This window comes from Protobothrops mucrosquamatus, unplaced genomic scaffold (assembly GCF_001527695.2).
Source record: "Protobothrops mucrosquamatus isolate PMUCROS unplaced genomic scaffold, P.Mucros_1.0 scaffold1017, whole genome shotgun sequence".
Taxonomy (NCBI): domain Eukaryota; kingdom Metazoa; phylum Chordata; class Lepidosauria; order Squamata; family Viperidae; genus Protobothrops; species Protobothrops mucrosquamatus.
In genome coordinates this window covers 505,187-527,883 of record NW_015387253.1, presented here as the reverse complement: position 1 = coordinate 527,883, position 22,697 = coordinate 505,187, and the positions used below count along the sequence as shown (strand labels likewise).

General features: G+C 35.8%; 1 protein-coding gene across 1 annotated transcript in view; it reads right to left on the bottom strand.

Annotated features, from left to right (window-relative positions):
* PARP8 (poly(ADP-ribose) polymerase family member 8) overlaps positions 1 to 22,697 on the bottom strand; it is an 87,064-nt gene that overhangs the window by 27,068 nt on the left and 37,299 nt on the right. Inside the window, exons 10-13 of the mRNA XM_029284844.1 lie at positions 21,679 to 21,804; positions 17,112 to 17,676; positions 14,145 to 14,198; positions 13,947 to 14,042 (exon numbers count right to left, since the gene is read on the bottom strand). Coding sequence (XP_029140677.1) covers positions 13,947 to 14,042; positions 14,145 to 14,198; positions 17,112 to 17,676; positions 21,679 to 21,804 — 841 coding nt within the window. The remainder of the gene's footprint in view (positions 1 to 13,946; positions 14,043 to 14,144; positions 14,199 to 17,111; positions 17,677 to 21,678; positions 21,805 to 22,697) is intronic.

The following is a 22,697-nucleotide window of genomic DNA, read 5'->3' as shown; positions in this document are numbered from 1 at the left end:
TTAGTAAAGACTAATGACAAAAGAAATGGAAGTGTAATCTTATAAATAAATGAAGTTGCTACTTCTCAGATTATTTGCTTCCAAGCTCATGCTGAAGTGAAGACCACTGTGAATATATAAGACTCCAACAGGCACAAATACCTTTTTGAGCAATATATTCTTGGCATCAGGAACACTGGGAACTGCAGAACCTGGTCAGGGTTCCTATTGTCAGTAAAGACCACCTCCAGCTGAAGTTTAGAATAAATGTAGACTACATCTACAACTTTCATTGTTGTTGCTGCATAAAACTAGTCAAAATGACATGATCACAGCAAGAAAGACTGCTAGTATCCAATAAAATAAAGTCTAAGCAGGACACAATTCTACAGTTTGCATATGAAAGTACTGTCAGTAACAGATAGTCCTCCCATTTTGAGTGATACTGGAAGAGCTTTGCCCATCATCTCTACCAATATTTTTCAAATCAAAATGAATTTCAGGTAAGCTTGTGTGATTTTCAAAAAGATGCCATTTTAAGAATCTTATACACACACACATACACACACACAAGTAAGTATTTCGTTCTTTCACTTTGCTTTATCTGCAAAGTAAAACAGGCACATAGATAATCCTGCTGAGCTCAGGATGGGTTACTGCTACTGATCTCATTTTTCTGCCATTTTTTTTTAAAAAAAGGACTATATTATATCTTACAGTGAACTACTGAATAGTCTATCGTCATGATGTTTTCTGTTTTTCACGTTACAAAGATAACCAGTGAAATTAATCTTACTTTGCTCTTTGAGTCATTTTTTTAAAAGAAATGAAGCTAAACAATAGATTGTGTTTAGCACCATCGGAAATACAAAAAGAATTTGCATTTTTTTCTTTAGAAAAAATGCTTCACTGGGCATGTACTTGCATCAATAACTCTTTCATCAATTTTGTTTAAAACATTATCCTTCTCCTCTTCTATTTGCAGTCCCAGTGATTATATGATGACTACAAGTCTTGAAATATTTTTGCAGTGATAGTTTTAGAAGATCCATTATCTTTCAAGTCCAATACAGCATTGCTCATTTGATATATCTCATCTGCTATGTTACATTGAATTAGGCAGCAGATGAAGCCTAACACTATCTAATTCACTGTACCATGGCACTCTAGACCAAATGAAATAATCTATATTAACCTCACTGGCTCTCTTTTGGGAAAAAATTAGGAAAGTTTGACTGATGCACTTCAGTGGCTCAGTCTTTTTTTATCTCATGACGTTTATTGTTTTATCAATGTATAAAATACAAAAAACTAAAATAAAAACAGGAAATTAAGAGAAGGAAAAAAAGACAGGGGGAAAGAACTATGAGGTGTAAGGGAAGAAAGAAAAAAGCTTTGGCTCCCAACTCTTTTTAGCACAGTACAAAATAACAAGATTACAGCCTCATTTTTTTATTTTTACACATTAGTACAGGGGTCCCCAACCTGTGGGCCGTAAGAGGTTTGCAACTGGGCCGTGGAAATGGAGTTGCAAATGGAGTTGTGTGCGCTTGCCGGCCACTTGTGTGAACCATCCCCCTTTCCCCTGCTGGTCCGCAAAGCTGGAAATGTTGGGGAACTCTGCATTAATATATAACTAGCTATTTCTATAACAACCAATCTATCTAATCAGCAAAATCAGAGTAAAAGTTTCGTTTTTTTCGTCACAAGCACAAAATCCAGAAGTGATATCTAAATAAAAAATATAATTAAATATATTCTCTTCTTTGAATAAAACAATCTATTTAACCACTTCTGCTTTACCTTCCCTGGTGTGGAAATAATATGTATTTCTATTTGTATTTAATAATCTTTATAAACTATCACCATTTATATTTATATTTATATTAAGGTTATATTCTTTAACCTTAAAGGGAAAAATACTTTTTTCCCATCCATTTTAAAACACTAACTTTTTTTAAAAATTTTTTAACATGAAACATTCTAATACGTCTTTTTTTAACGTCTTAATATACTTTAAAGTTCACTTTCCGACCAATAAAATTCCAACTCCAATTAACTCATTGAATTTAGAACATTCCTTCCAAGTTACCCTCACAGAATAATTTTTTTCTTGTTGTATACATCCTTTTTAAAACTCTAAACTTTTCTTTAAGCTAATACATGTTTTTCTTTAACTTTCTCTTAACATAGATACTTTCAAATATACTTTCAATAATATTTTACAAACTTTAGGAATTACTTAAGCATTATATATAAAAGAAACAATACATTTTAAAACTTTAAATTAAGACTTTCAATTACAAATATCTGACTGATAAAAATTTATCCTAATTCCAATTGACTCATTAAGTTTAAGCCACTCCTTTCAGCTTGTCTTCTGTCTTCTCCTTCTCTTCAGGATTTCACTTCAAGAGTAGGAAGCATATATATTTTCTACATATTTTTTGTAAAATATATGAACTTGAACACTAAGGAAGACAGGCAGGTAGGCAGCTATGGCTGACAGTCTCTTTTTATTGGTTGACTGCCATATGGCAACCCAAGATCCTATCAGAGACTACCGAAACAACCATGTTTGTTTATTTATTAAATTTATTTGCCACCTATATTGCCAAAGGCTCATGTGACAGGAAAGGCAGGAAGCAGGTTTCTTTTCCACTACTCTGTACTTTGCTCAGTACAAAATTGTACCTGCCTTAAAGTCCTTATTATTTTTGGTGACCAGGAAAATAGTTAAAATACAGGGCTAAAATTTCACACGCTGAAGCAGGGTAGGTTTATTTTTAGTGATGGCTGATATAATTGCTCTCAAAGGTGAGCAAACTGGAACCTGCACTGTGGAAACAAACTCTAGCTGGGGGCTGTAAATAGATTGCTATAATACCATCAAGAATTACATTTTTGCCTTCCCCCCTTTGGAGAGGCGATTTAGGGAGGGTGTTTAAGGATAAAAATGGTTGACTTAACAACTCCAAAAATTCAGTATGGAAAAGGAAAGCAATAGCAATTATAATATTCAGCCCCCTTCATTTGTGGGACTGTAAATAGGTCACTGGTGGGAGAAGCATATTGGTTTGATGGTCTGCATCTCTCAGTTACTGCATTTTTAACTCATTTGTTGTAAAGATGTAAAAAATGTGAAACATCTCAATTCTCCTTGGTGACATTTAAGGATAAAATATGAATGTTTGAAGAGAATTTTGACATATGTTCAGCTGAATTTGCTTAGAAATCTTTCTGCAATTGGGAATCCTAATAATCAAAGTTCCTGATTGTAAGGACTTTTCTAAGTACATTCAGGTGAACAAACTTGAAATCTTATTTCAGGCATTTATGCCAGTGAATGAGCAAAGGTTGAAGAGAAAGTGGCAGAGATACAGACACATATATATGAGTATTTGCATGGTAAACATTACATACATTACACTACAAGATATATCCATAACTAAATAATGCAATAGTTTGTATAAAAAGTAATTCATTTTGCTTGCTCTACTACCAAACTAGAATGTCTCTTCAGAGTTATTTTTCCTTTTCAGTTTTTCTTAGTTGGATAGAAATGTTTATGAAAGGATTCTGTTAATGAAACAATATTTTAGCTACTTTTATTTTGTCTTTTCCTGGGGCAGGCTGTCAGAAAGGAATTTGACTTACTTGGTGGACCCTTTACAGATCAACCATACCCAAAGACAATGTAAGTTACAATTTAACATGTCTTATTTAGGAGATAATAATTTATCTCTCAGTCTGAAAACTGCACCACTAAAGCACTGTGCTTTGGATTTATATATGTATATTTTTTAAGGCAGGCAAGAAATATAATATTTATGATAGTCTAGAATTTTGAAAGCTCCTCCTTCTAGGAGATTCAGACAAAGTTAAACAGATCCCAGAAAGATGCTGTGCATCTTAGTGCCCTTTAAATAAAAGCAGAAAGCCAAANTCTGCCCAAATTGCTGTGATACAGAAGAGTAAGGCACATATGAGTCCTATAAGAAAACTGCAGTTCCAATCTATACTATCATTATGCCAAAAACACCATAAAACAACCTGAGCGCATAAGAGCACGAACACTGAAATTTGCCTTCTCTTTGGCCTTAAAAGAATGCTTAGGAATGGGGATAGTTTAAGCAAAACAGACAGACGAACACAGCCCAGATGCATATTTGGGAAGTAGGAAACTGAAGCAAAAGAGAGTTCACTCAGCTCTGAAATGCTTTACATCAGTCTTCTCTTCCTATGTATTATATTTCATCCCACGAAAGACTGTGCAAAGGATCAGTGAAGCTGCATGCTTTTGTATTACACAGTTTAAAAAAGCAAGTCACGTATCTTGAGAAACGAGAGCCGTGGGACCAAATCAGAATAAGATTGGTTCCCCTGCATCTATTACTTGGTAAAGATCCCTCTCAAGTCTCCCTGCCCATGAGTGCTATTTGTCCCCCAGAGGTGCTGTCTGCAATAAGCAGAATTTTAAAGGGTAAAAAGGAGCTGAAGGTCAGACCCAATTCACTCTTGTTGAGAATGAGTTGGAAAAACTGAGCTTTTAAGAAGGATATGGCTAAAATAGTACTGGTTCAGTGGAGGGCAGCAAAGATGACTGGAGAAATAATAATAAAAATCCTGAAGTATGAAAAAAGTATATAAAAAAAGACAATCACCATTTGATGGTGGAGAACCAAACAACAGTTTGTGCCAACTGAAAACAGTGATTGCTGTCAGCAAAATAAATCATATTTTTGTCAGAGGCAACAACACTTAATGAAACAGTAATTTAGAGCTAGTAGTTTTAATCCGAAGTCTTTGATCTTGTAATAAAAAAGGTAAAGGAGTGCCTGTGGATTTTACTCTGCTAGTCATTTCTGACTCAAGGGGGTGAAGTTCATCTCCGTTTCAAGGGCCGTTGAGCCAGAACTGTCTGAAGACATTTCCATGGTCATGTGGCCAGCGTGACATCATGCTATTACCTTCCCACCATAACTGTACCTATTTATCTACTTGCATTTCCTTGCTTTAGAACTGCTAGGTTGGCAAGAGCTGGGGCGAGGACAGGAGCGCACCCCGTTGCATGGCACTTGGGTCTTGAACCTTTGCAGTCAACAAGCCAGTGTCTTAAATGCTGAGCTACCGCTTTACCCCTTCTACCTTATAGACCATATTTTAATTCATCAATTAATTATATATGGCCCTTTATCAGATATATGCTTATCTCAGAACTACTTGGCTCTGTGGCATTTTTGTGAGTTTCATTGTTAATTTACTTTAACATGAAAGAAGAAAAGTGGCCGGACATTTCAACACAAGATGGCACTGTAGAGGACATGTCACAAATGGAAGAAAAATAATTGTGGCAGGCTTCACAGATTCAGGAATCAATCATTTTAAAGGAATCTTATTCCTCTAAATAAATGACTGAAAATGAGTTCTACTGTATCTTATGTGAATATTTGACTTTGTCAGATGATTTAATTTGGACAAGTTTGAATACCTTTCATTCACAGGCACAAATGTTTTTAATGTTTCTGAATGCATTCAGACTGATTTAACTTGATTTGGATTATCAAAATGGTTTGGATATATCAACTGAACTGAATTAGTCTGAATCATTGGTTAAATGTGGTTCTGAATGGGCATTTAAGTTAACTGCCATCTTGCTTATTTTGATCATCTCTTTCCCAATCTCCACAGATGCCACTGATAGGTCTAGTACTTATGTATCGAGACAGGCAGCCATGTAAATAGTATAAATAAACAAACCAATTGGCTTGCAAATCACAATAGCCAGAAGGGGAGAAGAATAGGAAAAAGAAAGAAAGAAAATGTGGGGATCAAGATTTTATCTTGATGTAGGATTTGGATGATCCTAAGGGATCATAAAGAAAGATTGGCAAAGAAAAAGGGGTTTTACCAGAGCACTGTCACCATGGATTCAATGGACTATAAACCCTCCTCTCTATGGCTGCATTCATACAAACTACTATGCTAGGCTAATGGGATTGGTCTGTTTGTGAATCACTGTGTGATGAGAATATACTGCACTGTGTACTGATGTCAGGCTCTAAAACCAAGAAGGACATGATGAGGTTCTTCTAAGCAGTTTCCTTCATTGTTCCTCACTTACAGGCAGAAATCATGCCAAATTAAAGCAGACTACTTAAACCATTAAAAATACTCCTAGGATGGGCTGTTTTGTCTCTCTTCTTCCCACACAAACTTTGCGGTCTTTTGATTCTCTAGAATGCACTCCCTGCCTCCTGGGAGTCTGGACTACATTCCACAACTGTTATCTAAACAGGTTGTGTGAATCAGGATAGTGTTGACTCATAACTGACCACAGTATGGTTTATTACGTGAACATAGCTTCATATATTGAGAATATCCCTAACCTAAAGAGAAGGAATACAACTCCCTTCCCTAGGTTCATCTCCAAAAGAGCCACAAAAAGGCTAGAATTTAAGGAACAGAGCACCTAAATGTCTCTTCCTCTTTTTCCCCCAGTTCCTATGGTGCTGGAGAAGACTCCTGTGAGTCCCTTGGACTGCAAGGTGTTCAAACCGGTCAGTCCTAGAAGAGATCAACCCCAACTGCTCTTTAGAAGGCCAGATCCTGAAGTTGAAACTCAAATACTTTGGCCACCTAATGAGAAAGAAGGACTCGCTGGAGAAGGGCCTAATGCTGGGAAAGATTGAGGGCAATAGAAGAAGGGGACGACAGAGAATGAGGTGGCTGGATGGAGTCACTGAAGCAGTAGGCATGAGCTTAAATGGACTCCAGAAGATGGTAGAGGACAGGAAGGCCTGGAGGAACGTTGGCCATGGGGCCGAGATGGGTCAGACATGACTTCGCAACTAACAACAACAAAATTCCAGAGCTTCACATCACCAAGCACTTGTTTTCTAGTCTTACCAGTAATATTTTGAACACAGATGGATGAAATATTAACTACTTGCACCCGTTCTTTCTTTCTCTCTATCTTTCTCTTTAAAAAAAAGTGAACTGACATAACAGAAACATGGGAAAGGAGCAATTAACTCATTTGGTTGGATTCTGACTTCAAAATTTCTTGTTTCGCCTTCATCTCTGCCCATGAAGGAAAATGTATATGCACGTTCCTAACTAAGGAAGAGCAGATACATGGCCACGATTTTGAAAGAGAAATGGGAAGGGAGATTATGAAACTGCTTTTTGACTTCTTTCATGTTTTTTTTCTTCATTCCAAAGATTAAGAAATGGAATAGAGGGACTCAGGCAAATCTTAGTTTTAATCAAGTAGATTTAAAATCCGAGGATATAGTAGAGTTTTGTGCACAATTTCAAATGCTAATAGATGATGATAAAAATTTAAAGCAGGAGTAAGAAATAAGCTGCAGAGATCAAAAAGGGAAAAGCAAGTCTGGGATGCAGCAGAGGGAATATTCCAAACAAGATAAGGTTGTGATGACTTTTAGGCAACCAAAGATAAAGGACTTATTCCAGTTTTAAGCATGCTACGTGAAAGTCTCTCCCTCCTTTTCCTTCTCTCCTTGTAACCTTGGTTAATAATTATTATCCATCATTAGACTGGGATGATTGCCCTTTCTCTGAAGATGAGGATCTAATAGGCAAGAGGATGCCATTTATATTAGGAGTAATTTAAATGGGAGGCTTGGATTTGGTTGCTAAGAATTGGTTGCTGACATTTGATGAATTTCTGAGTGCCAATAAAAAAAGAGATGTATTAAAGTCTTTAATGGAAAACTACATTTCCCAATCGGTTATGGAACTAAATAGAGATTCATATGTTTCCAAACCTACCTCTAACCCATGAAATGTACAGACTGTACAAAAATTCTCTGAAAAAGAGATGAGGAAAACCTGATTTTGTAGAGACAGGGGATCATACTTCAGATTGGTGATAGTTTTTAAATGAGGGCAGATGGCAGAATAAACAAGTAATGAAAGGGAAAACTTTCTTTCGCAGCTTCTTTGTTTTGCAAGTATACTCCAATGAGCTTAAAGAAATCTCCCAGCTTCCTAGCAGGCATCTATCTAAAACAGTGTTTCTCAACCTTGACAATTTTAAGGCATGTGGACTTCAACTCCCAGAATTCCACAGCCAGCTTTGCTGGCTGTGGAATTCTGGGAGTTGAAGTCCATATACCTTAAAATTGTCAAGGTTGAGAAACACTGATCTAAAAGGATAATGCTAACTTTCAGGCAGTTTATTTTTCCCTCAAGTTTTTGAAACTTAAGAACTTTCTAAGGAGGCTTTACATTCTGCCAATATGTGTAATTTAACAACAGCTGTATCCAGCCCTTGCTAATTTCTGGGAGGAGAGCCAAGCCACGGAGGATGCTACAAGCTCTAGAGCTCCTAAACATAACTATCCACTATCTGTAAAAACGGAGAACTCCTTCAACTTCAAGGTCAGAATAGGAAGAACACAGAGAAAAAATATACTGTATATTAGATGCAATTAAAGAAAAGATACAGGTTTCAAATGAGTTTTTGGAAGCTGAGGAAGATTTATCTCAGTTGTTTGACACTTCTCCCCAAGGAATGACAATTGATCTTAAAGCAAGCTTGAAACAGATAAATCTATCTTGCAGTCAGCCACTGCTGCAATGGAGTCTCTTAACATCTTCCCTCTAGTAGTTCCTCCATGGAAATGTTGCTAAAACCAATCTCTGAGACCACATTTCCCATAAATAAATAAAAAAGTGTTCTAGTCCAAACCATACAAAAAAAAATATAAATTTAAAAAATGTTCAGCTGGTCAAGGTAGTGCAGATGTCACATAATTAGTTGGAGAATAAGATTTATTTAAGAGAATACGATGATTTATTACAGTTGGCTTCCTAGGATCAGCCTGAACAAGCTAAAGAAACATTTTCATCAGTTGTCCCCAGCATAGACCCTAACCCTGGCTCCACTCCATAAGGGGTATTCTACGCACAACTTGCCATTCATTATAGCAAGTTATTTCTATCCACAGGAACCTTGAATTGGGGCAGTTTTCTTTTATCAGCCCTCAACTTGACCCTATTTTTTCTCAAGCCCAGCAATTAGAAAATGAGAGGGAGGGACTGAGTTTAGCTGCCGGTGGTCCAGGTATAGACTCTCCAGTATCAGATTGGAGTTTGTTGAACACTAGTTTTTGGAATAAAGAAGAGCAACAGTCACTATTTAAACAGAGGAAAGATGAATTTTATAATAGCTGTCTATATTGGAAGCATTGACAATGTGGTTCCAATTTGAAAAACACTGTCTAAACTGTCTAAATTAAACAAGGAGAGAAGCAACCTAGAACTAAGAAGAAATTTCCTGACAGAACAATTAATCAGTGGAACAACTTGCCTCCAGAAGTTGTGAATGGTGCAACACTGGAAGTTTTTAAGAAGAAATTGGACAATCATTAGTCTGAAATGATATAGGGTTTCCTGCCTGAGCAGGAGATTAGACTAGAAGTTCTCCGAGGTCCTTCCAACTCTGCTATTCTATTCTATTCTATTCTATTCTATTCTATTCTATTCTATTCTATTCTATTCTATTCTATTCTACTCTACTCTACTCTACTCTACTCTACTCTACTCTACTCTTCATCTTCTACTTAACCATCCCATCTAGAACACTTTATATCAGACACACCTATACAAACTGAACTTAGAAAGTAGCTGGCTAGAAAGATTCTACTGAAAGTTATTTGGTGAATTTGAGACAATACCTTTAAAAAAGCCTGGCTAGCTGAAGAGGATGACTTAGTACAGTTCTCCAGTTTTCAATGATGGTATATCTCTACCCCAAAGTTAAAGAATAAAGAGCGAGTTTCTGGGTTTATGCATTCTTACTAAGGAAGAACTGCAATGGCAAGGTGAGAAATTATATATTGGGGATAATCTACCTCATACTGGCAGTCCCTGACTTATGACTGTTAGTTTAACAATGGTTCAAAGTTATAACAGAAAAAATGACTTATGACTTGTACTTGCACTTATGATTGTTGCTCCATTCCCATAGTTATGTGACTGCATTTACAACCAGTTGCTGCATCTTGCGATCACGATTTGTGACTCTTTCTACTGATTTCTTTTTCCAAATTTCCAGCAAAAAAGGCAAAAAAAAAATGCCTACTGGGAAAGCTGGATTTACTTAATGACTGTTGTGATTCTCTTGGAACAACCACCATAAAAATTGTCATAAAATCAGATCCAACTCAATTTACGATCATAAAGATTACAACAGAAATTCCAGTTCGATTATGGTCATAAATCATGAACTACTTGTATACTGGCCATGAAATTCAGATACAAAGATTTTGAACTTTGAACTGGTAAAAGTTTATATTTCACTAAATACATCATTTTATTATAATTCTGACTATTAGGCATGTTTAGAAATAATTACTTTGCATACCCAAATTATAATTATTTTACTTAGAGAGTTTAATGCTAAACTAGACAAATCTCTATTATGTTCCACCATTTTTTTTCATTGCTGGCACTTGATAATCTTTACAGATGTTCCAGCAAATCATTTGGGCAGCTGTCTTATATCATTGTTTATAATCAGTCTATGTGATCTACTTGTACAATCTGAATATTATTATTATGATTAGTTGCATGGTGAGTCAGATGTTTAGACTGGATTTGACATTTTTATGTAGCTCTCAAGTCCTTCCCAAGGACTTGGAATAGACAGATGTTTGTTGTATCTGGTTTTAAAGATATACTAGTTTCAATAGTAGTACTGTACAATTATTCCATTTCTTCAGATACTCTTCCAATGACCTTTTCTTTTCTTCAATTGTCTGGTGTACTTGCAAAATTTTGCAAAATTGCAAAATGACCTGTGTTTTTTGGTAAGAAGTCTGTCAACATTTGTTCATCAATGAAAGGCAAGATTCATTGTAATTATTTTTCTAATCTTTCTATCCACAGCTCTTTTTTTTCTGCTTGAGCCTAGTCTACTACTCTAGTTGTGTATCTAATGACTGGAATTGCTCAAGTATTAATTGCCTTGATGGCATAGCCTCCACTGAATTTGGACTTTTAGATCTTCTTTACTCTCAGAATACATTCACTTCTAACTTCCTTCTTGATTTCAGTAGGCTTGATGTCAGCTTGAAGAATGCCTAGAGATTTGTAGAGATCTTTTTCATCCAAACTCTTAATATTATTATTTCCTTAGGGCATTTTGTTTCCTTCAGTTTTCACTATTTTTCCCGTTAATAAGGGTGGCACATTTGTCCAGTCCAAATTCCATTGCAATATCTTGGCTGCATTTATGGACGCTGTTGACCAGCAATTCTATTTCCCAAATAACCTCAGAACACCCATATAAAGGAAGTGGGATTGCCTGGCAGATGTTTTTGATGTTTGATAGTCATGGCCTGACTTGTTCAGTATTGTTGGCAAAGGAATTAGTGCAATAATAAACAGTAGTGGTGATAATGAGTCTCCCTGAAAGATTCCTTTCTTGATATTAACCTCTCCTAGTCTATCACCATTCATCAGGAACACCATCTTTCATTGTGCCATTGATCTTTGCACAAAACTGTTGATGTTTCTACTGACTCCTGTTATTTCTAGGAACTTGGTCATCAAATCATATATCTATTATTATTATTATTATTATTATTATCATCATCATCATCATCATCATCATCATCATCATCATCATCATCATCATCATCATCATCATCATCATCATCATCATCATCATCATCATCATTGATATGGTTGGTCCCACAAGCATCCAGATGCCAAATCTTGCCAAGCTCCTCTTTGGGATACAGCAATTCAGCAAATGGGAATTAAAGGTATGCATTCATTTAATCCATAAGGAGAGTGGAAAATAATAAAGGGATTCACTTTTATTGAGTATAGATCTATTACAAGTAGTCAAGTATTTACAATTATGGTCTAATCTTCAAATTCTCTTATGTTTGTAGGATTATTTTACGAGGGATCCTTGGTGCTCTCTGAGCTTGGTAGTTTTCTTGCAGACATTTCATTGCCCCCAAATTAGACAACATCATCATTGCACTGATGATGTTACCTAGTTTTGGTAATGAAACATCTGCAAGAAAATAAACTTAGAGAGCACCAAGGACCCCTCGTAAAATAATCCTACAAACATAAGAGAATTTGAACCCTGATTTCAACCCTGAGTTACAGATTTTCTCCTTTAAGGGTTATTTTACTTTGTGCAGAATAGAGAGGAGAATCTTGCAACCCTATGCGTCAATGAAATTATGCAAGGCATCAAGTCCAGCTTCCTGCTCAATGCTGGATTCCAAATTACACCACACATTACAGAAAACTGTCCTATTACTTCTATTAATTTGAAGGGTGATGAGGGAGTGGAAGAGTAACTAAATCTCCCACAAAATATCCTTTTAAAGGTCAAAGGCTTTTCCAAATTCAAATTTATTGTAAGGAGTGGGGATAAAAACACCATTCAACCCAATAATCCTTGTGTGTTTGTTTGTTTCCTTGCTTAGGTCCAGCTGCAAACTCTCAGTGCTTCAATTCCTAATCACCTTCATTGTTATTCTGGGATTCTTTTGAAGCTGTTTATCCTAAGAGAAGGCAACAGCTAGCTCACTCTTTTTGTGATGTGCTAAGAAGCTGAAATGAGGCTCTGGTATCCCTCAAGCTTCACTCAAAAAACTATTCCCAATGGGCAGAAATGAAATGACTATAGCTCAGAAAGGTATGCTTGAACAGAGATGGAAAATGGCAAGAGAAAGTTGACAACCCAACTGTTTTAAGTCTAGATAGCTTTTCTTTGGAATAGAAGTCAGATTTGCGGCAGGATATTTTAGAAAACCTTATGATGCCTTATGATTACACCAAATCTTTCTTTTCATCTGGAAAAAAACTTGAAAGCATTTTCCCCTATTTAAGTGAAGGAAGAAAATTGCAGAATACATTTTCAACAAAGCATTAGTGCTGAAATGTTGTAATATTATGGTATTAATATAAGATTTTGAGACATTCATTCATAATGCATTCACTGACTACATGTGAGAATTCTGACATAATGTAGCTAACCTGCCCATCATTATTTTTCCTTCTTATCACTTAATATTCTTCAAGGACGTGAACCAATGGGCAGGACTTTTTGTCCTCTCAGTTTTTTTCCCAACGCACATAGAAATGCATCATTCTTCTTCTTCTTCATAACATGTACTAAAGATACAATTTGAGAAGAGGGAACTTTGCAGCATTTATCAAGGCTGATCCAGTGTCTACCTATGGTGTATGTGCATGAAACTATGTTTCAGGAAGATGGGCCACATACTGAGATTCAGTGAAGCAGTCACCTTGAAGGATGGACTGAGACAGATGCCAAACTGTCCATCACACAAAATGGCTCTCCTATCAGCACTACTATGAGAAGATCCTGGGAATGATGTGAGCTGTCCATTGGGTCTTCAATCCAAGTATTAACCGAATAGAACCTGCTTAATTCTCTCTCTCTGCCCACACACACACAGATCTGCAAAGTTGCTAAACTACCTACCTAGATTCTTAACTTATAATAAATTACTACCGCAATAGAATGAGACAACTAGTTGAAAACTGGAAGTGACCATTATTCTCACACATAAAAGTTCCAGGCTTAATCCATCAAATCCACAATAAAAAAAACTATAACTGACACATAGGGGCATGTGTACTTGCTTACTTCACTGTCCTATGCTCCTATATATAATATTACACTGGTACAAAAGATCTGATCTTATCTGTTCAAACCATAATTTTATTTCAGTTTTAAATATGCATTGTCTCCTTTGCCTCAATTTAAGAATCACAGAATCCAAATGAAGAACATGGCAAGCTTGATAAATCAATCTTTAAATCTGTGGCAGATGTGAATTATAATTCTACTCTATCCCTCCCTGCAAATTTCTTAAAGGAGCACATGCACCCATATCAAACCATATTACATAGTTTATTGTGAAGTTTATTGAGCTTACCCTGAGCATGGGTCCGTTCTGGAATACATGTGGTTCATCACAAACTACACAATATTCATTTAGTACAGGTATCCTCTGCTCAGCAAACTCAATTGTCTGAGAACAACAGAAAAGAGAATAATACAATCTGCTTAAAATAATTAATAAGCAGCTCAGCCTCCTCCAAGTTTGTAAAACTCATCAGGCATTCTCACCTACCTGCACAAGAAAGCCGTGGTCTCTTATAGGAACAGATTTTGCACCATAATTTGGCTGTTTAAAAACAAAGAAAAAGTAACATCAGGCTGGAAGTTTGAATATGTATAAGCCTTGATATAATTTAGTATTACTTATAATATAACCATGCAAACTAAACAGTATTCCGTTCCCAGAGGGCATTCAGAACTATTTGCTATTTTGCTAGAATTTAGTTGGATCTTTCTAAGTAGTTCTGTGCCCAGTGCATTCATTTATCAATGCACTAGGGGGAAAAGTTGAAAATAATTCATTTGCAAGGGGCAAAAAAAGTGAAAACAATCTGTCGTTTTTAAAATGCTACTTCAATATTCATAAATAATAAAACCCCAAGAGAAACGTAAGACCAATACTGGTTAGGCTGCCCATTCCATTACCATCACTGTTGAGAGTTTGGAGTTTGTTTCTCCGATCCAGACCATATTTGGTGATAAGAACTAGTGTTCTAATATGTAATAAGTTCCTTCCTTCCTTCCTTCCTTCCTTCCTTCCTTCCTTCCTTCCTTCCTTCCTTCCTTCCTTCCTTCCTTCCTTCCCTCCCTCCCTCCCTCCCTCCCTCTTTTTATACTGGAAGAACACAACCTGAAATGTCATGGTTACCTATAGCTCAAAAAAATTCTTTTATTTCTTTATTTCTAATTTTAACACGATGGAAGGAGTATAAAGTTAAATATGTGAAAAGTAATCCTATTAACTGCATGTAATTCAATTAACTTGGGAAGTTAAAGCACAATTTGATTTTGTCTAAGGTTTGCTTACTTTGGGGTGTGTATCCCTTAACAAAGTGTCACCTTGGCCTAAAGAAGCTTATTTCTTCAGCAGAGGTGAGCCCAGATCCAAAAAGCCTGAAACCAAAGTCAGCCCTAGTGTGCAAGGAAGTTCAAAATCTTGCACAAGTTATATTCATTTATCTGTCTGGAACAGATTTCCAAGGACTCCTCAATGAGACTTTATCAAATGAGCTCAATTAGACTAGGAAACTTTATGAAGCCTGTTCCTCTGTGCTCCCAAAGCACAGAAGCACCCTTAGCTTTGATCTGTGGATTAATTCTGGAAATCAAAGTTCTAGAGTAGTTTTGCATAGCTCTGTGTGAGCTGTGAGCAGTAGAGGTCTCAGACAAAAAAGAAGCAGAAGGTGGAAGAGAAAGAAGACTATATATTTTTGTGTTTCTTCCTTAACTGTTTGTCCAAAAAATGTTTTCTTCCTTGAAAGTGGAGCCAGAACTGAGAAACAAGAGGGAAATATCAACATGTTCAGAGAAAACCAAATGCAGAAACGATGAAATATCAGGAGGTGTATCCCAATCACCTGAACATAGTCTATAAAATCACTTGGGAGTGGGGTGGGGAACCACAAAATAGTTTATGGAAAACATTATGGGATAAGAACATTCCTGTTAAGAAGTGGAACATTTTGTTTAAGGTTCTTGTGGTATTCTCTTATTTCTGCTCTTCAAACTAATGAACTATCTCAAGCTTGCCCTTACATTACTATTCTGACTTTATGGAATAATAATACGTATATATTATTGGGCCACAGCTGGTTAGAAAATGCAAAGATTTTAGTATTTTAGGGATGCAAAGACAACTATTCGCTATACATCAGCATCTTAGCAGTAATTAGTAGTAATTCTAGTATGGATCACCCAGCAATAGTGTACCTCCACAGAGATCCTTCCATCATAATTGAATTGCACACTACTGAAGTTCCCTCCAAGGCTAAATCACTTTCTCTCCTCTGGAGCAGTATTTCTCAACCTTAGCAACTTTAAGAGGTCTTGATTTCAGTTCCCAGAATCCTGGGAGTTGAAGTCCAGATGTCTTAAAGTTGCCATGGTTGAGAAGCATTGCTCCAGAAGCACTGGGACTATGAATCCCAGTCAATATGACCAAGGTTATGCTGTCTGGGAGTGCTGGAAACCGCAGGCCATCTTTTTCTCAATTGTTACAGGTAGGGATTATATTGCTCTATGCATGTTAATGTCACCTACATTTATATATGTTTCCATTCACATATTATATCCTGTACACACTAACTGCCACAAAGACGTAATAGTTGATAGCATGAGAAATTGAAATTGGATTGTTTAGTGTAAGACATGATACAGGTTATTCAGTAATCATTTCTGACCATTCTATTCTTAGTACTAAGAATTTCCCATTATACCTTGTGGCATTATTTAGTATATCTGTGAGAGCTACTTCCTAGAGTACATTGTGTACGAAACAATGTAATGTCTGAAGGAAGATTGGTTATAATAACTCTATTAAATATTGCTATAATGAGAAAATGCTGAAAATCTTCTGGATGCATGCATTAGTGTGTGGCACTCATAACTTACAGACATTAGATACAGACATGTGCACCCACCCACAGCATACAAACACAACTTGCTGAAAATAATCCATCCATCCAGAATTGATACACAGTAAACCAGTAAATGTCTGACTTGTATAGTAGCATATCCTTTCATTTTTCCTCCTCTAAACCCTTTAATATTTGCTTCTTAGCCAATATTTGCTAAGAATTATAGTTTAATTCAGCAAGGTTTAGCAGTATAGATCAAGAACTGGTAATTCAGATCAAGTTACCTGCCAATCCTGAAAATAATCAAATAATTTCAAATGAAATTAATATAAAATGTGCACAAAACTCATAAACCAGCCTCTCCCATAAAATCTCAGGTCATTCATTGACAAAGGTAACTGGGCCATCATACTGAATTGTACAGTGATGCTTAAGGCTTGCAATGTTTATCAAGTCTGGTTATGTAGAAGGATTTTTTTTTCTCTAAAATTTCAACTTTTTTTTTTATGTGGTTCCAAATTTATAAATGAAGATACTCTGGCTTCCTAAGATGCCTGTGCATTTAACCATTCTAAAAGTATGTGGGAAGGAAAAAAGCTCACAGAAGAAAACAATTTACGCACAGCAGATGGCGATGATGAAGATGTGGATGGTGTTAAGATACCAATAAGCCCTGAGGTAAGAGAGAGTCTCCTGCCCTCTGTTATTGTGGGTTCTTTGAAAAGTTCCATTTTAGATGATTTGGGGGCACTGGAATAACTCTTGCTGAGTAACTTGTGGTTCTTCAACCCATCTAATTCATCCATCCTAAGATTACTGGAATAAGACCTGCTTAAAAGTTTGTGGGGCTTCAAAGTACTGTTGTGCTCACATCGCATATCCCCAGAGCATGGTCTATTCAGCAGTTTGTGGGACTTTAACGCGATGCCTTCATCCTGCTTAATGGTTGCAGAGCAAGAGTGGTTCAACAGTTTGTGTGACTTAATGGTCATTGCATGTTCAGCCCTAGGATCGCTGGACAGAGAGCGACCAAAGGTTCTGTGAGATTTTGCCACACATGAGTCCTCAGCTTTAACTGTGCTAGAACAAGTCCTCCTCAATAACTTGTGGGTTTTTGAGATACCATCTTGTTCAGGTTTCAGTTTTGATTTGTTTTTCCCACAGCCTGGTGGAGGATAACTCGGCGACCTTAAAGACAATCAGAGAGAAGAATTAATTAGAGTACATGTAGGCCCTAGATTAGTATGAGACACATCAACATGAACATGTTTTTCTTCAGCTTCAAATTGCAGATCTTCCATATAACCAGTAAATGTTTTGTTGGTTTTCAATATATTTGTGGTATAACACATACAGCAATACACACACATACACCCACACATCCTTTATTTTTGACAAATGTGTGGAACTTTCTGTTATCAGATTTGGCAAGAATACAAATGTAAGAACATCAGAAGCTGTAATTCATTCAGTTACTTGCACTGAGTGGAAAATATTTTCCCAAATTTAAGATAGGAGTCTTTCTTGCATTATTTGAAGAGATTGAGGTTGCAACTTGCTGCATGTAAAGTAGATGGAAGGTCCTCTGATTGGCTTATGATTGGTTGTGATGACAATGAGATCAATTAAAATCATTCTATGAACAGCAAATAAGTTGCCAGTCCCAGATTGAAGAAAGCCAAGCAGCAGACTAACTATATAACTTGCAATTGTTTAAATATTTGTGTGTGTGTTTGTGTGTGTGCGTGTGTGTGTGCATACACATGTGTATGAGTCTTCAAGTCAGTGTTAACTTTCAATGGCTGCCTGGAGTATTCCTTGCAGTTTTCTTGGCAAGTGGTTTGCCATTACCTTATTCCTTGAGCTGACAAGAGAGTGACTGGCCCAAAGTCACTCAGTTGACTTCAAACCAAAGGTATGATTAGAACTCATGGTCTCCCAGTTTCTAGTTTAGTGCCTTAACCACTACACCAAATTGGCTCTCAAATATTTGATAGTGAGTACTTGCCAAGTCTCCAACTACAATTTATTACTTAAACTAATTTATTAAATAATAAAAAATTACATAGTCTTCCTAAGGCAAAACAATAACTCATCTCTTTTTTATTAAATCAATGATAATAGAATAGATAACAGAAAAACATTCTCTCTGCTCAAGTCTTTTTTTTAAGTTATATTGATTATTTTGTTCAATGCCTGTTTTCTAAAATTGATATTGAAACATTGGCTCTATAGGGTTTCTTACATAAAGTCAGTGGTGGGATTAATGCCTTGTGGGAAAACCAAAAAGGATTTAATTGACCAATTAACTATTGTACAGGGATGGAATTTCACCTAAAATACATCCTGTCATACATACAAATTCCACCTAGTCAATCAATTCATACAACTATCTAAAACAACCAGATAGCCCTACTCCCCCAAAATAAAATGTAAATAGAATAGCAGAATAGCAGAGTTGAAAGGTACTTTGGAGGTCTTTTAGTTCAACCCCCTGCTCAAACAGCAGACTCTATACCATTCCAGACAAGTGGCTGTCCAGTATCTTCTTAAAAGCCTTCAGCCTTCTGAAGACAAGCTGTTCTGCTGATTAATTGTTCTCATTGTTAGGAAATTTGTCCTTAGTTCTAATTCTGACCTTGATGACTTTCCATCCATTGTTTCTTGTCTTGCCTTCTGGTGCTTTGGAAAATAGATTAAACTATTTTCCAAATTATAATTTTAATTCTAAATTTGTTAGAGGTGAGAAGTTGAAAAATCCAGCCTGCGATGGATCTGTAATGGAATTCTGAGTCTGAGAGTAGATGCTTTTGAAATCTGGCACAACCAGAAGAGATTAACATTATTTTTTATATCTTATAAGTGGGAAACAATCTTCTCCAAGTCAAGAAAGAATTAGAAAGAGGATCAAGGGCATAAAGGAAGTCCTGCCTTATCTTGCTCACTGACTAATGAGAGCTAAAATATAAATTCAATAATCTAATCTTTCTCTTGTCATTGACCTGACTATAATAAGACTATGAAAATCTATTTTTATGGGTTATATACTGTAGTTGGGAGATTGACACATACCTGCTGTCAGGGATTGATACCACCGAATATATCTCTCAAATAATGATTGGCTGCAGTGGTTGCTTTTCTAGCCAGCAGAGAAGAAGCTAATGATAGTGTGATTTTTTTGCCAATAATTTGGTAACACAAAGACTCATAGGAAATCAAAGTCCTAGAGAAAGTATATAGGGCTTTATAATCTCAAAGTAGTAAGCCTTTTTAAACTGCATCAGTATGTTTGTGTGTTGTAGAACCACTGATAGATTAATTTGACCATTTTAGTGACTCTGTTGTGGGAAGAAGAGTCACTGAGGATTCCAAATAACATTACCATTGTCTATCAATTTATGAGTGGAAAAATGCTTATAAATTAGCATATGGATAATATAGTAGTTCTAAAAACACGTTTTTAACAGTTACTTTGTAGCAGGCAGCATTTCAGAAAAGAAAATTTCTCAACTTTGTAAAATAGAAGTGATGCAACTTCTAAAAAGAACACTTTCTTTCTGCAGTAATGTTTATCTTTTTTTAAAAAAAAATCTTTTTTTAAAAAAAAAGACAAATGGGTTGCCTGATTAATTGAAAACAGCATTTCAGTTGGATGGTATTCAGTTCATTAAGCAATTAAATTACACAGCTGCCTTTTTAAAAATGATAATTTGTTAAATAGAACAAACAAAAGAGTAAAGACAAGGTGCTTCACCAATTATGCAAATAATCTATGTTAGGAACACAGCTTAATAGTTATTTCATGGTTCTGTGAATTTTCTCCATCAAGACACTAAGCAGATCAGCAACCTCCCTAGCAGTGAGATCTTACAAGATGTAACTGAAAAATTATAAGTGTATTTTTTGAAGTGTCTACTATATTTACTGTGCTACTAATAGATCTCTGCAAGGCAGTGCCACTTCCGGTCCCTTCCTTTAACGTAATACACCTAGACGTCTTGAATAAGGTACTTTTTATTTGACTGTTTTGGATACAAAGAGGAATCGACTACACAGTGTAGAGATCTATCACACTTGATAAGTCACTGTATGTCTGTCACTGTATGTATGTCTGCATAAATTTTATTTCCCTTGATGACTCTATAAAACCTGTGTCAAAGTTGCATACCTTTTGAGATCTGTGAATATAATGAATACTAAAGGCTATTTTAATTGGACTAGAATTTTTAATAGCATAGGGAATTTCTGTACATGTATACTTAAAATCAAAGAGTTAGAATCCAAATGAAATCAGTTACAAAAACTGCATGCAAATCCATTTTTTCGGTTGGCAGATTTATGGGTAGGAGATGGCTGATAGATATAAAAAAAACCCTGCAACCTCCTCAGAGTGAAACAGGAATGGACAAATAATTACTCTCTATGTGGCATCAGTTCAGCCTTTGGATATGAATGATCTGCCACTAGGACATGGCAAAATACCAAGAAGAATGAGATTTCAGCCTGGGATCCCCTCCAAATTATGCCGATCTATCAATAGATGAGAGGACCACTCCGATTTGGGATGCATAGGTGAGATTACATCAGGCATATTTTTCTAATACTGCTAATATTTATTTTCTTTGGAAACAAAGGCCAAAGAAATATTCACCAAATCAGAGAAGACTAAATGGAGGTGCTTCTCACTTCCCATCCACCCCAAATATACTAATCTTTTTCGTTCTGGAGGCACTTTCCAGGTTGATCATATGGACATAAACTGTCACATTCTCATATAGCAATTTCAGGATACATCAAGGAATGAACCTCTATTTTGTAAAGAGACTGCCTTTATCATATATAAAGAAGAGACCTTTTGGCAATCATCAAAACTGTTCAGAAATGAACACAACTACCAATCACTCCCTTTATGAGTTTTTCCCCCCAAGAAATTCAATAGACTAATTGGACTATATTCCTTTTCTTCACCAGGGATGCCTTGGGAGAAGAAAAAAAAAAAAAGCAAAATTAATTACTAGCAGGACCTATGGCAAAAGATTTTTAAAATCCCACGTTTGTTGAAAAAAAATAAAGTTAGTCATCAAGCCTGTGCTGAAAGTATGTGACAAGATTTGACCAAAAACCTATAGCAAAACTCTCTCTCTTTTTTTAACAAAACAATAAGGTATGCATTTTATCACTTCCTCCTACCTGCGCAATGTAGAAAAGATGTGCAGGGGAGATTTCACTTTCTTTTCTGAGAATTTTTTGTTGTGCATACTGTTTGATTTTTCTTTGCCATTTTTCCATTGCTGTGTAACAAATGTTTGCATAATTCTGCAAAATATGAAACAAACAACTATTCTGGGAAGTCTGGCAATACAGAACAATCAATCAATCAATATAGTGCATGCATATCTTACCCAGAATGGAAATTTAAGTCTAAACTGACAACGAAAGTCCCGGAAATCTATGTTCTGTTTCAAACTGGATTTGGTTGATTGAACTGAAATGTTCTCACTCTTATACTTTCCTAGTAACCACTATCTTTAGCTTTTATAATAGAAGCAAGTATAAAAGTCTAGTATATCAGAATCTCTTTTAACACATGTACTATATGCCCAAAGCTTTCTGCAACTCTTTCAGCAGTTGAAAAAAAAATACAGAAAAAAAGATGCAACGTGCATTGTAGTCCATTTAATCACCCTTAATTTATCCTCCATGCTGTTAAATACAATCTATGGGTAGCATTCTTATAAATGATAAGGAATGGATTTTTCACTTTCTAATCTATTCTGCAGAATATCAGTATATTGATATTCCCTGGAGATTTCCATTCAAATCCTCCCAGTTACAATATCTGAAACTTCCATTCCAAAAAACAACAGGTTTCCTGTTTTAGGTATATAAATAAGGCAGGATTCATCAGATTTTCTTTTCTGTCAAAAGCATAAAATTCATAAAATTATCTCAAAGTGGCCTAAAAGTCTTGGCTTCTTGAATTTTTCAAGAGACCAACTCTAAAAAAATACAACTGTGCAATTCAAGAATTGCTGATTTAGCTTTTGGGTTTGTTCATGTCCAATACATTTATATAAGATTGACCTTAAATATCCATTCATAAATTCTGAGAAAATAAAAAAGCAAAATTATTTCAATTTGTGACAATCATGCAAGGCATTGTAATATTCAAATATAATTATTTATCTAAGTGAGGAAACTGCAAAAAA